The sequence below is a fragment of the Crocodylus porosus genome, unplaced genomic scaffold, assembly GCF_001723895.1.
Source record: "Crocodylus porosus isolate Cpor-Errol unplaced genomic scaffold, CroPor_comp1, whole genome shotgun sequence".
Lineage (NCBI taxonomy): Eukaryota > Metazoa > Chordata > Crocodylia > Crocodylidae > Crocodylus > Crocodylus porosus.
In genome coordinates this window covers 56,071,060-56,085,653 of record NW_017728947.1, presented here as the reverse complement: position 1 = coordinate 56,085,653, position 14,594 = coordinate 56,071,060, and the positions used below count along the sequence as shown (strand labels likewise).

The window sequence follows — 14,594 nt, the reverse complement described above, 5'->3', positions numbered from 1 at the left end:
GACCCACCCTATAGCTTAAAAAGAAAAAAAATCTTTACTTTCAAATTATACATTGAGCTTAAACTGTTAAGAAGTCACTTATTTCCTTCTTGGTCAAAACGATTAAAGTTTGAGACTCCAGCAGTCATGGAAGGGTATTACAAAAGCAAAGCCAGTCAATTAAAATTATACTTCAGTTACTTAAGGTACCAAATTTAATGAGCATTTTAGCTCTAGATCAGGGTATCAGACTTGCCTCATGGCCTGGGCTGGATCCAAACCATGGGAATTGTCATGAGCCAGCAATGGCCTGAGGTAGATGGTGAATATGGCCCCAGCGTAGAGCATACTGGAGCAGCAGGGATACAGCAGACAAATGAGGGGTGGTGGCAAAAGCTCAAGTGGCCACAGCATGACTGGAGTTATGTCACCTCTTGCTCACCCTGCCACAAATCGCCATCTACACAGGGGCCCAAGTGCCCACAGTCCATGGTAGGCTGCTGTCCCCCAACCACAGTCTCTGACTCCCACTTACCTGGCAGTAGCCCAGTGGGCTAGAGAGAACAGCTTTGTAGGCTGGATCTGGCCAACAGGCCATGTATGACACCCCTACTCTAGAGCTATACTACAAATTTTGAGGCTACACAATTTTTCTTGGTTTTCCAAGACGGGCTGAAAACTAAATTTATAATTGAAAACTAGTTGCAAATATTGCCTTCACTTCTAATACAAATGAAGGGACATACTTAGAGAGCTTGAAAAAGTAGATTAGCCAACTGAAAGGATTTTGTTGCTATGGCAGACAAGGTTCTTTGGGTAAATCTGATACTTTTTATTAGACCAACTCAAATAGTTGGAAAAATCTGTCTTAGCAAGCTTTCGGGCACAAACACCCTTTGTCAGGCTGAGGAAGTACTTGCAGATCGGCTGTGCTCTTCCTGGATGGAGCGGTAAAGCAGCCAAAGGCCAGTGCGTTGTTGCTATGGAAATTCTTAAGTTCACAAGTTGAATCTTGTCTCTCTTTCTAAACCACTGGACAAAGCTATATTTATTTTGTGCTGAATGCTCTCAAATATACCCACCTGCGAAAACATGTCAACACACCAGTTCCATACCCTCTCCCAAAGACCGAGCAATTGAACACTTACTAGTAATTTAAAGCCACCCGAGAGAGGCAAGAGTAAGTCCAACACTCATGCTGCAAGTTCATGCTGATTTCCCTCCTAGCCTGCAGCTTTAATTCTGTTGCTGATATTACCCAATGAGGAAAGCACTTTAATAAGAGGCTTCCTTTTTTTTTTAAGTCTGTTACCTGGAAATACTGGGCTTGCTGCTGTTTCATAAGCAACTTTACTGGGAAATATCTCTTCAACAGCACATTGATAGTCACAAAAAGCCACTATCCAGTGTGCTACCTGGCCTTTGGGGCAGCCACGTTCACCTTTAACAAGATGTCAGGACAGTAATTCGTGACAATAAAGATTCAACTTAATTTGGTTTATCATAAAGAAAAACTTCATTAACACAAGAATTTTTCTCAGAATCAGTTACTCAGAGAACAGCCTCTTTAAAACAAATTCCTTAGCTCTGAATCTTCCTCTTACCAGAATCTGTTAGGATCCTCATATGAATCACCTGCTCAGTAACTGCCTTTTTAGCCAAATGTTTTTTAATGTCTCCAAAATATTTCAACTGAATAATAATGTGGTCCCGTAAACTGGGTGAGATCACCCCAACCACGTCAATGCCTTTTTTGGAATTAATTTTGGTAGCGTGAACCGGAAAGCATGCTGCTTGACAAAAATCAACCCTAAATTTGGATCTTCTCTGCAACAGCTGAAGATGCTCATAGGAGGATCCAGGATCATGGAAAGAAGAGGCGTGGCCTCAGCGATCTCACTGCATATGCGCCACAGCCAAAGGCAGGGTGGCCACAACCACTTGCCACCATCCTAGATGCCAGTAAGCTCTCTGAGCTCATGGCACATCACTGCAGCTCCCGTCTGAGCTGCACATGTACCACAAGCTCTAAACTCACCAGCTGGTTGGCACAAGCTCTGGCCAGAGCCCAGAGGGTAACTGCTGTTGTTTGCTCTTCTATTCCCCCACTGCTGAATTTAGCAAACAGGGGGAAAGGGAGAAGCAAAAGGAAAGGAGGGCTAACAGTGGTTGTGCTTACCGCCTGGCTCCAGAGCTGTGTAAAAGCAGCGCTCTGGCCAGAGCCTGCACTAATCAGCTGATGAGCTCAGAGGTAATTAGATATGCAGAGCTCTGGCAGGAGCTCACTGCACATGCAGCACACAGCCAAAGAGAGGGGGCAACTGTACTACCACGCCCCCCCATCTGCTCCTGATGATGCCTCACCTCTAAAATAGCAAGAAAAAAACCCAGCAAGATCTGCATACTCTACCCTGCTCCATTTATTCCAGCTTCTGCAGGGAAAACACAGCTTTTCCGACACACAACATACAAACACAATCTTACTCTAGACACTGTTCTAAGCAAAAAGATGTCTCCTGGCAAATGTGAACTATATGGTTATCAATTAATGTAACAGGAAGAACGGGGGTAAAATGCACATATAAAATAGTACCCAAAATGCCTGACAACCAAAGCTGTCAGCTGGAAAATGTCAGCTCTTAACTGTCACTTGTTTTTTTGTTTGGACTTTTGAAAAAACTCATTTGTAGTCAAGATGATGCTATTTTTCTCTTCCTGTGTGTTACTACCAAAGACCTCCTCCTCTACCCTCTTACTCTAAGTTACTGTTTTTAGGGAAAAGAGGCCTCTAATAGTATAACTGTATAAACATGTAAGTATGAGAAATTACTTAGTTGTAGAGTTGTAAACTGTTTAAGTCTACACAAATTTAGTTAATGATTTGGAATGTTAAAAAGACCTTATACTTGGGTCATCTCTAGAGATACTATCAAGCCAAAATGACAAAAGTTATATAAAACTGAAATCTTTGTTAAAAACAAAAAGACACAAATATGTAAACATAAATATTTCCATTAAGGAGAAGCATGCTCTTTCGTGTTTAAGTGCCTTTTCACAAGCCAAACTAAATACTGTACATATGCATCTATAAGGGAATTTGTAAACATCTTTCCCATCTCAATTTTAATTATATTAGAGGATTAACAGTAAGTTAGAGAAGGACAATTTTTAAAATGATGTATTACTTAACCTGACTGTCCCTGCAAGTGTCATTTTTACACAAATGTAATTGCATTTTCCTTCCAAATAGGATATGAATTAGACCCTACAATCAATGGTAATTTGTCTCAAATGTTTGGGTAAACAATTTGTGGCTTGCAAACAGACACAACCTTTAATTCTTCAGAAAAACCAGATATATGAAATTAGGCTGGATGAAATTACAAGCACTGCATAAAATCTATTACAGAAGATAAGCAAGCTGTTCAGTAAATCTCTCAGCAGTAGAAAGAACTAGACATTACAAGATATGGAAACAGCACTTCACTGTCTGCACTGGGTCAACTAAACTGAGTAAGCATAGAAAGATTCATTTAAAACCTTCTCTCACAAGCCCTTGATCAAGAGGCTACAGGTAAAAATGATCAAAAAGGTACATTAGTAATTAGCCAATGGGCAGGATGGGGCTAAAACAGAGGCTGGCAATTATTTTGGCTGGAAGGCCACTTAATGAGTTTTGGTGAGCTGTTGAGGACTGCATGGATAGCCTCACCCCTTCACAGTTGCTCTGTCCCCTGGTCACCAAATTGGGACCAGAAGTCCCACCCTTAACCCCCAACCTTTGCTACCGGAAGTCCTTACCCTTGGCCCCCGAAAATACTCCTTTTTGGAGGGGAGGGCTGCCATCTTGGAACCAGAAAAAAACAAAATCATACACTAAAATTTAACCACCTACTATAACATATTTTAATTTTATGACAAAAGATATTTGTCATGATTTGTGTGTGTGTAGAGGGTATTGCATAATAACCTAGAAATAAAGTCTTACTCTTGTGTATTGTATGTGGGGGGAGGCATAGGACATGTTGGGAGAGTGTATATGGGGGGGTGTGGGGGCAGGGTGTCAAGTATGGGGGAAGGTAGGGGGCATGGGGACCCTCCACACACTCCTCCACATGGCGCGCAGCTTCTGCTGCTGGGTACAGCAGCAGGCAAGGGTGCAGGTGCTGGAGCCCGGCAGTGTGCAACTCCAGCCAGCACTGCAAGTGGGGGGCGAGTGCAGTTTGCCTGGCCCACCTCTATCATGAGGGCTCCATGCAGCATGCCCACAGCTCCCACATTTGGGCGGCATTGGGAGAAGCCCTGTGCTGGAGCTGGCTGCCTTCCCTGCCCCCTGCCCTGCAGGTCCTGGGACTCTGTGGGGAAGCAGGGGCTGGGGCTCCCCTCCACCTCTGGTGGAATCCCAGGACCTGTGCAGCAGGGGGCAGAGAAGGCAGCCAGCTCCAGCATGGGACTTCTCCAGATGCCACATGAATGCAGGAGCTGTAGGCATGCCACATGAAGCCCCAGTGATAGAGGCGGGCCAGGCAAGCTGTGCTCCTCGACCCCACATACAGCAATGGCCAGAGTTACAGATCACTGGGCACCAGCGCCTGGGTGGAGCCCCAAGCACCCCTGCCTACTGCTGCTGCCAGCAGAGGGGGCTGTGTAATATGTGGGGGGGGGTGTGGGGGGTCCCCACACTGCCCTACATTCCCTCACACCCACACCCTGCCCAGCTATGCTCCACGATCCCCCTGCCTCCCTGGGTGCAGGCTCTGCACTGCCACCAGCCCCAGCTCCATGCTCTGTGCTTCTGCCCAGCTGCAGCTCCCCCAGCCACTTCCCTACCTGCTACTCCGGGGAAGCCAAGCAGGTCCCCCAGGGGCAACAGCAGCCCTGCCTGGAAGCTGCTGCTGGCTGGGCTGGGTCCTTCTGCCCATGAGGGTGGGAGCATGGCGCAACAGGATATATTGGGAGGGGGGTGTATATGGGCACTTTGCTCCCACCCTTGTGGGCAGAAGGGTTGGGCACGGTACAATTTGTTGGTGGGTATTCTGACTGCCCCTGGGCTAAAACATCAGGAATGCAGCTTGCATTAGTGATTCTCAACCTTTTTAGACTCAAGGTACCCCTTGGAAAATGCCAACTCTTAGCTGTCACTTCCTTTTTTTTTTTGACAATGGAAAAAAATAATAAAGCATTTCTTCTTTTGCAAATAACTCATAAAGCCCTTAGAAGCTTAGAAAGTTTTTGACACTATGGATTCCTATTTGAAATCTCTGGGTTTCTCTCTGTGAATCACATGCAAGTATTTGCATACCTAACAGTGCTAATATTATGTGGCACTCCTAGAAAGATCTCACAGCAACCTGCATCCTGGTTGAGATTAGGCCAGATCTACTATATGCACAAAACAGTTAGAAGTGTCACTTACTAGAAGGATGACCAAACCCAAAGAACTATTAATAAAACCTTAATCACCTAAACTCCCCCCAATAGTCTATACAAGTGATTCACCAAATCAATCAGGAGCTTACAGTTAGACACAACTATTATAGTCAGAATGAGACTGGAAGGGTAAGTTGTAAAATGGTCACATACCTACAGCTGAAACCATCTCAATCATTTCCATGTCTTAAAAATCAGAAGTGCCTAACCTTTTCACCTTGCAGGCCAGACAGGTGGCGCATATCCATCTTTAGGGTGGATCCAGCTAATGGGCCTGATCCATTGTGCAGGGTGGGCACTGTCAGGCTCACATAGCTACAGCTTGGGCCCCACTGGCTGTGCAAGGCTTGGAGATTTGGCAGCAAGGGAGCTGTGGAAGTATTAGCCGTTACTGTTCCACTGCTGCCAAATTTCCTAACCCATGGGGAACACTATGGGCAAGATACCATGACTCTGTGGGCCAAATCTGGCCTGCAGGCCAGGGGTTGAGCACCCCTGCTATAAATGATTCTCTGTTCTCTTTGGGCAGTTTCTTTTTCTTTGTTTTTTCAATAAATTCCTCACTGTCTCTTCGGAGACAGTTATGTCCTCTGTTTTGCCAAAGTCAGAAAATCCAAACAGATCTGGCACTTTTGCAGAATAGGCACTGGAGTCACAAGATAGCACAATCTAAATCACAAAACACTATTAAATTAAAATTTAAAAATCCATTTTGCTTCTTTAAAACAAAATCATAATATATGTATTTTAATCGCTTTTGAAGTACATGAATTGGTATTCACTGATGAGATTAAATTACTCTTAAAAAAGGAAGGGAACCTGGAAGAGTTGCATTACCAGCTTGAAAGTTGTGCATTGTAAAGATTGTAAAGATAGGTAGGAACCTTCAATTTTCTTCCTCCATATAATGACACAAACTTTGCCAGTCTATCTGCTATCAGAAGACATAAGTAACTCTGTTAGAATGCAACCAGCAACTAACTGTATGAAATCCATCAAAAAATCAAAACTCTGAAATGCAAAATATTTCAGAGGTACAGTTCCAATTTTTACATGATTTGACTCTAAATAAGAAAACAGTATCAGCATTGTGTGGTCAGGAATCTTTCTGCACACTCCATAAAGTACTGAATCTTTTTGAAATAAAGCAGAAAAGAAAGACTTGTCAATTCCTCCTCCTGACCCGAGGCATCGGCCTTCACTAGATACTAACTGAAACTGCTACATGCACCCCGGTAGGGGGCAAAAGGGACCCATGCCCCTTAGATCTGTGTGCAGGGTTGGGCAGGCTACCCCAAGCTCTGCGCTGCCACATTCTCTGCACGCAACTCCATACCACTGCCCCCACTGCAGCCACACAGGCAGGGGATGCGTCACAAGGGTAGCAGGGAGTTTGTAGCAGCAGGCAGCTTTCCTGTGCAGCACCAATGTTCTTTGTAGTGCTAGGTCACACATGCTGGGCTGTGGAGGCCCTGGGGGAGGACAGCAGGGTGAGAGCCTGAAGCAGGCAGCACACAGCCCCTGCCTCATGCACAGTTCTGGGGGGCACAGGTCCCCCTGCCCCCCAGGAGTGTGCACCGTGGCAGGGTGGCAGGGAGCAGTCCCACCCCCACAGCAGGTGGGGAGGGGGTGGGGGGGCAGGAGCCAGGCTTCACTCTGTTGCATCAGCTGTGGACCTGGGTCCCTGGCCCCCTAGCCTTGGCAGCTGGGGGAGCAGAGGCTCAGGGTGGAGAGTATGGGGCAGAAGCAGGTCTGGGGAGTTGTGGGGGGGCGGGGTGCTGGTCTCCTCCCCTCCCCCGGCTCTCTTCCCTCCATCCCTGCTGTCACAGTGATGCTCTGCTGTGCCACTGCCTCCTGTCCATAACACTCTTGGAGCACTCTGACTGGTTACTGAAACAACCAATCAGAGTGCTCCAAGAGCATTATGGACTGACAGACAGACAGACAAAGTCCTTTATTATATAAGAATTAGAACAATGATTTAGCATAATCTAGCACAGAGAATGAAATCAATTGGGATTGCTCTACTGTGCATGGTCCCAGCCACCACCTTGCATTTTTGTGCAAGATGTACTGTTATTTCAGTTTGGTCATATAGATCATGTGTGTAGGTCCAGTCGAGATGACACTTCAGTCATCAGCCACCACTGAAAAGAGTCTAGCTGCATCCTCTTTGGAACCACTCTGGAGGTAGCTGAAGTCTGTTAAAGTGCTATTAAATCCCCTCTCAGTCTTGTTTTCTCTAGACTAAATACACCTAGTTCTCTCAGTCTCTTCTTATAAGTCATGTGTCCTAGCTCCCTAACCATTTTCACTGCCCTCTGCTGGACTCTCTCCAATTTGTCCACATCCTTTCTGTAGTGGGGAGCCCAAAACTGAACACAATACTCCACATGCAGCTTCACCAGTGCCAAAAAGGAGGGAAGAATCACTTCCCTCAATCTGCTGGCAATGCTTCTAGTAATGCAGGCCAGTAAGTCGTTAACTTTCTTTGTAACAAGGGCACACTGCTGGCTCATATTCAGCTTACTGTCCACTGTAACCCCAGGTCCTTTTCTGCAGAGCTACTGCTTAGCCAGTTGGTCCACACCTGTTCCGTCCTAAGTGCAAAACTTTGTACTTGTCCTTACTGAACCTCATGAGATTTCTTTTAGTCCAATCCTCCAATTTGTCAAGGTTTCGTTGAATCCTAGCCCTACACTCCATTACATGTATTACTCCCCACAGCTGGGTGTCATCTGCAAATTCCCTGAGGACACACTCCCTCCCCTCTTCCAGGTTGTTGATGAAGATATTGAACAAAACTGACCACAGGACCAACCTCTGGGGCACCCCACTTGATACCAGCTACTAACTAGACATTGAGGCATTGATTACTACCCTCTGAGCCCAATGATCCAGCCAGTTTTCTATCCATCTTACAGTCCATTCATCCAATCCATATTTCCTTAGTTTGCCTGTGAGAATGTTGCAGGAAACTGTATCAAAAGTCTTGCTAAAGTCAAGGTATATCATGTTCACTGCTCTTCCTGCATCCACAGAGGCATTCATGTCATCACAGAAGGCAATCAGGTTGGTTAGGCATGACTTGCCCTTGGTGAATCCATGCTGACTGTTCCTAATTACCTTTTTCTCCTACAAGTGCTTAGAAATGGATATCTTGAGGACCTGCTCCATGATTTTTCCAGGGACTGAAGTGAGGCTGACTGGTCTGTAGTTCCCCGGATCCTCCTTCGTAAAGATTTCCCCTTTTCCAGCAACAACTGGGAAGATTTGTTTTTGGTTTGTTTTTAAAGTTAGACATGGTTGCAAAACCCACAGAAATTAGTAGGAAGTCTCAAAGGCAGATGTATTACCTAAAACTTTTAAGTGGAAAAAGAAATCCCCACGTAAACAAACATGGAAAATAGTTTTCATGCAATTAAACCAAATACAATGGAAGGAATTAACATAACTATTTAAAACTTTCTCCATCAAGTTAGGGGACAAAGTGGTATAAGTGCTCTAAGCTTCAGGACATGACAGAGTTCTTAATGGGCATTTTGCTTACCCTCCTTCACTTTCAGCATCATCTGTATTGATTGCTCCCGAACTGGCTGTGAAATAAATAGAACTGGAGCCTGTAGAATCACTCCTTTCTCTAGAAAAAACATATCGCTTCCTCCGAGTTACTTTCTGGGCTTCCTCCAGATGGGACCTATAAGGCAGAAAAATTAAGAGTGATGATGATGGGAGTGTCCATTATTTTATTTCATGTCTTCGTCTCCCTGCTATGCTCTTTTACATCCACTCCACACAAAAATAACTATCATTCAGGTCCTGAAGTGCTTCTGTTTGTTACTCCAGTCACACAAAGTGGCACAGTTTACAATACCATGTGCTTCGCTATGATAAAAAAACAAAAACAACCTTCACACTAGGCGATTTGATAGCCATTTCTTCTGCCTTGTAGTTGAAGGAAGATAAGAGGATGCTAAAACATTTCAAAGTGCAAAAGTATATTACATTCACAGCTGAAAACCCTCTCTACTCAAGGCAACAGAAAATGACTGACAGGAAAAAAAAAAAGAGCTAAAAATGTATAGACTAATTGAATCGATCTAACTGAGCATTTTGCTAAAACAAGCACCAATACTAAATACTCCAACTTCAAGTTAAGTTATAAAATTAACCTCTAAATTGGAGTGGTTTTGCTATATTTACATCATTCCCAGCTTGCCCATAGTAACAGTTAGAATGTGACAGCTGCTGCCCTTTTGTAACTGCTCCAAATGTATGTGCCCAAATCCATATTTAAATGGACACTACTTACAGATCTGTCCTTATTACAAGGATACTCATTACAAGATACTTCCTGTATTACATGATACTTCCTGTAGTTTTAAATACTTTACATTTAAATTCAGTCATATTTTTTAATTTAGTGCTAGAAACCTGCAGTATCAACAGACTTCCAAATAAATGTGTAGTTCCCTGTAAAGGTGGTGAGGCATGGATTTAAAAACCCATTTTAATTGTAATGCTATGCAGTTTCCTGCCATTTCACCTCATGGGCTGTTTCTTGGCTCTGTAGTTCCAGTAGACGCACCCCTGAGCTGGAGACCAAAGGCTTCACTGCTCCATACAGTAGAGACAGAGGTCTAAAAAAACCTGAAGTGGGCAAAAGTCTAAGGGTTTCTGTGCTCCAGGGATGCAGACCAGAGAGATCCCTGGTGGCAATCTGAGATACTTGGCCATCATGGCACTTCTTCACGTAAGCTGAGGCTGCCACAACTGTAAGAGCAGATGACCCTGTATTACATCCATAAATATAAAAAAAAAAAAGGTCTGATCCTCTCTTTTGTTATCTCCAGTCTTAGCTTTCTCCCTTCCTTATCTAACTAAACCTTAATAGATGTCTGACTAACTTAATTTTTTGAGAGGACTGAGCAAAGTACCTGTTGAGTAACTCTGCCCTCTTTGTACTTTCTGCTAGGAGTTTCCCCTAGCTTGCTAATAGTAAATGCACAGCTTCCTTGGTCTTTTTTTTCTGGCCAAAATACATATAGAACCTCATCTTGTTGACTTTAACCTCCTTTGCCAGATGCAGCTCTTTCTTTATCTTTGCTTTCCTGATTTTGTCCCACTCAAACCTTGCTGTTTCCTAATATACTTCCTTGGTGACCAGACAATTTTTTCATTGCCTGTATGCTTTTCTTTTGCATTTGAGGCATTTTAGAAGCTTCTTGTGTAGCCACATTAGCCTCTTGCTATTCTTCTTGTGCTTCTATTATGTCAAGACAATTTCTTGTCTGGTTTACAGATGCCAGTCTGGGCTAAGACTGTTTCCCTGGACTCTTGGCCCTGAGCTATGACACAGCACCCTAAAGACCTATGCACTCAATTACTGAATGCAGAATCCAACTTGCCCATGAAAATCATGGAACTGGTGACCGCCAAACAGTTCAGACAGATATTGCCAGTGGGCACATAGGAGTGGGACTTTGATATTGTGTTCTAGACCCTAAGGAAGCAGTCTGTCTCGTTGAGGACTTTTTGGACATGGAATTAAGAGAATGGGATGTCTCCAGCCAGGCCAAAGGGATAGGTCCAACAAAGTCTGAGTACAAAGCAAAAAAAGCTGGGCATAGCTCATGAGCTGCTAAGTGGAGGTCATGCATTTGGCCTAGGAGTTCTTCTGCACTCCCTGAAATGACATGGACAGACACAGCAGCCTTAAGCTCTGGAGTTCAGCTGATCAGCACTAAGAGGTGGAATGATCCAGGGAAAGGGAAGCCCTTGGTTTGCTTTTCATGTGGTCAGCCCTGTTACTGGCACTGAGATTGATCCCTTAAAATATATTTAAGCAGATGACCCTATGCTTGTTGGCCTTTACATGCGTCTCAAAGTTACCTGCTCTGTACATTAACACTACATTGTCCTAATTATAGATCAACTTTAAGTATAAGCCAACTGTGATTTTTATAGTTCTCTCAAAATAATGCTGACTTACAATCCAAACAATATGGTAGTGTTCCACCAATCTTTTGAATAAATGTATACAGTGAAATTCTGTGTCTCATAAATTAAAAAGGAGTTTTGCTATTAGGAGCTAGAATTTTATGCATGGAAGTAAACAACCTGTGGAAAATAAATATTTCCATGTATTGGATCCACACTTCCTCAAGCTTTTAATTTCACTAATCCCACCCTTGTTCTTGTATTACAAGCAGAATAAAAAGGATGAAAGTGTTCAGTTTTCCAATGATAAATTTTGCTGATATCAAGCAACCCCTCTCTCAAGCTCTTTTCTTTCTAATTTAAATAGCCTTAGCCCTTATACTAAACCAAGAGAAGGTATCCCTGCATGTGCATGCTGATGGTCTGGACAGTGGACTCAAGCACATAACTCAGGTTTAACTTCACTTAGCTGGTAATGCCTCCTCTTCCTCTCAACCCCAAAATTTTACAAAATAGCAGCTTGCATTCCTCATCTATTTTCTAGAGCACTGCCATACTAAAGGGTAGACATGAGAATTTGGCCTTGGTTCTAATTTATAAAAATGCATAGCTTGATCCCTCTATTAGAGAAAATAGAAAAGATAAGATTATTCCATCTATGACTCCTCACCTTCAAACTCTTTCAAGGCAGAGAGAGAAAAGGTTTTCCAACCATTTTTGCTGAGAGAAGAAGTAGGCGCTGTACTTACTTGACTTCTCCAACAATCTCACTAGCTAAACCCTGAAGGCTATTCCGCAGTTCCTCCACTTCTTGACGCAGCTCTTCAATGTTTTTCAGTACAAAGTCTAGACGGCTCAGCACTTCCACCTGCTCTACGCGTGTTAAGAGAGATGTGCATGCGACACCATCACCAGCCTCCACTGGGGCTTGTGTCCCAATCAGAACTAAAAAATAGGAGAAAGAAATTTAATTAATGGTGATAGAGTGACGAGGCTTAGAAAAAGGAAACATCATTAGAACATGCTTGTTTCTGGAAACTTCTGGAAAGGGAAATAAAATAATATAAAAGTATACTGCTCCAATAGTCATTACAGTTTGAGGAGGATGAGTCCTGTTTTTAAACACACAGTTCTCCCTGCTTTGCTTTAATTTTTTAAAGTGGAAAACTTTAAAAATTACACCAGCACCAAAACTATTTGTACATGTAATAAAACAAATAGGCATAATTCCACCATCTCATACTTAACATCCATACTCCACTTCGCTTCTGAAATATAACCAACTCAGGAATGGAAATACAAGCAAGAAAAACTAATACCCCACCAAAATAATACACAATGGTGATGTGAAGTATGCAAACTAATTCTGTTCAAGGACAAAAAAAAAAATCTCTATTCTTGCAAAAAGTGATGCAGGATTCTATTCTAATATAACTAAGGGCTTAGTCTGTCTATTCGTCCATAATGGTCTTGGAGCACTCTGGTTACTGAAACAAGCAATCAGAGTGCTCCAAGAGCATTACAGACAGGAGGTGGCAGTGGTGGCACGCTGCCATGATGGCAGGGATAGGGGTGGGGAGGAGAGAATATGGATGGAGCAGGAGGCCAAGGCCAATGACCTTTTTTTTGTTTTTGTTATTCAGAATTCATCTGTCATTCTTGATGGACAATTCATTAGTATTTTAATATATATCAGTTTATTAAATTAAGAAATTGCCAAGAGCTGCATGTTTATGACCTAGGTTAGCTTGTCTGTTGGATGGTGTACTTTTTTACAGCCGCAGCATAGACAAAAAAAAAAAAAGAGTACTTACTGCCTACATGCCATAGACTTAAAATTATCTGAGTTTTCTTAAAAGTCAGTAGTAAATATTGACTTAAGAAAAACACAAATAATCACTGCTTCAATTAATAATAATTTTTGCAAGAAAAAGGCCTTGAGTAAAATATTTCTCTTTTAAAAAAAATAAATATATAAGATCATTAAGAACCTGAACACAGATGGACTATCACATGAGGAGACAAAAGATAGGGACCAGCTATCACATATCCTGATGGAATTTACATTTGTCTAGTAGAATAATATACATTACACTACAATCAGGAAGACTGAAAAGTAGCTATCCTAAGGTAGCAACATGCAGTAGGTGGCTACTACAAGCCTTGCCACTAGCAGGGAGAGACCTAGATGGACCGAGATGGAAAACACCGAGCACAGTGTAGACTGGTGAAAGTTCTACCCCATTTTTTCAGGGGTAATTCTACCAGATTGCACACAACTTCCCCTAGTTTATCCCCATCATGCCAGCCACTTTATTTAAACTATAGCTGTTCTGATTATTTTGGTGTAAATGCATCCTTTCCCAGAGTCAGGTTTCTCGAGAAACAAAGACTTAAATTTCCAATAGTACTCTGCATTTCCTTAGGCTTTTAAATTAAATAACCAGATTCTTAAGGTTGTTCGATAAGGCACACTTTTCAAGAAAAATCTGGCCCATAATGATATACTAACTTTTCAATCACTCATGAGTGAAAAAACAGGTATGCAATAGCACTTTCATTTATGCAAGAAAAACAACAAATAAAAAAATGATGCATATTTCAGAAGTTAAAATAACATCAAGGATTAGAACAGGAACAAAAAAATGAAGAGATCTTCTAAATAAAACTTATTTTGATACTAAAACTAAAAGATAAAAATTTACTTTGCTTCTCATCATTTATGCTATTAACCTGAGCATTAATTCAACAAATTTAGATCAGGAAATTTCACTTTCCAGTTCTTACAAAATATTTTCCATTGCTGCAATGATATATAGCACTGAAATTTAAGTTAATAAAGCCATAAATAAATATAATTCAATTTTTTTTATGATTTCAGTGAAAACATTTTTCATATGTCAGTAATTTCTCACCTCAAATATCTCTACTCCTAGTAAAAAATAATATTCCCTCCTCCCCCCAAATGTAAGTGTTAGAAATATTATTAAAAATACATTATCAATAGCTGTTAGCTCCCATCAATAGTGTTGTCCTCTGAATAAGCACGGCTGCCAGCCCTCCTTGTCTCCTTAACGGGAGAGGGAAGGGGGGTTGGAAATTGAAGGGAAAACTACCAAGGGCTCTTTGTACTAAGGTATCACTCTCTCTTTGTTCTGCAAATTTACTATCTCTTTGTTACACTAAATCACACTTTCTTTCATGGCTCCCACATTTTTTTAGGTTAGATAAGAGTAATTGCCATC

At 42.4% G+C, this 14,594-nt stretch overlaps 1 protein-coding gene across 1 annotated transcript in view; it reads right to left on the bottom strand.

Annotated features, from left to right (window-relative positions):
- Window positions 1-14,594, bottom strand: part of RMDN3 (regulator of microtubule dynamics 3) — a 71,692-nt gene that overhangs the window by 51,252 nt on the left and 5,846 nt on the right. Inside the window, exons 2-3 of the mRNA XM_019552039.1 lie at window positions 12,099-12,294; window positions 8,960-9,106 (exon numbers count right to left, since the gene is read on the bottom strand). Coding sequence (XP_019407584.1) covers window positions 8,960-9,106; window positions 12,099-12,294 — 343 coding nt within the window. The remainder of the gene's footprint in view (window positions 1-8,959; window positions 9,107-12,098; window positions 12,295-14,594) is intronic.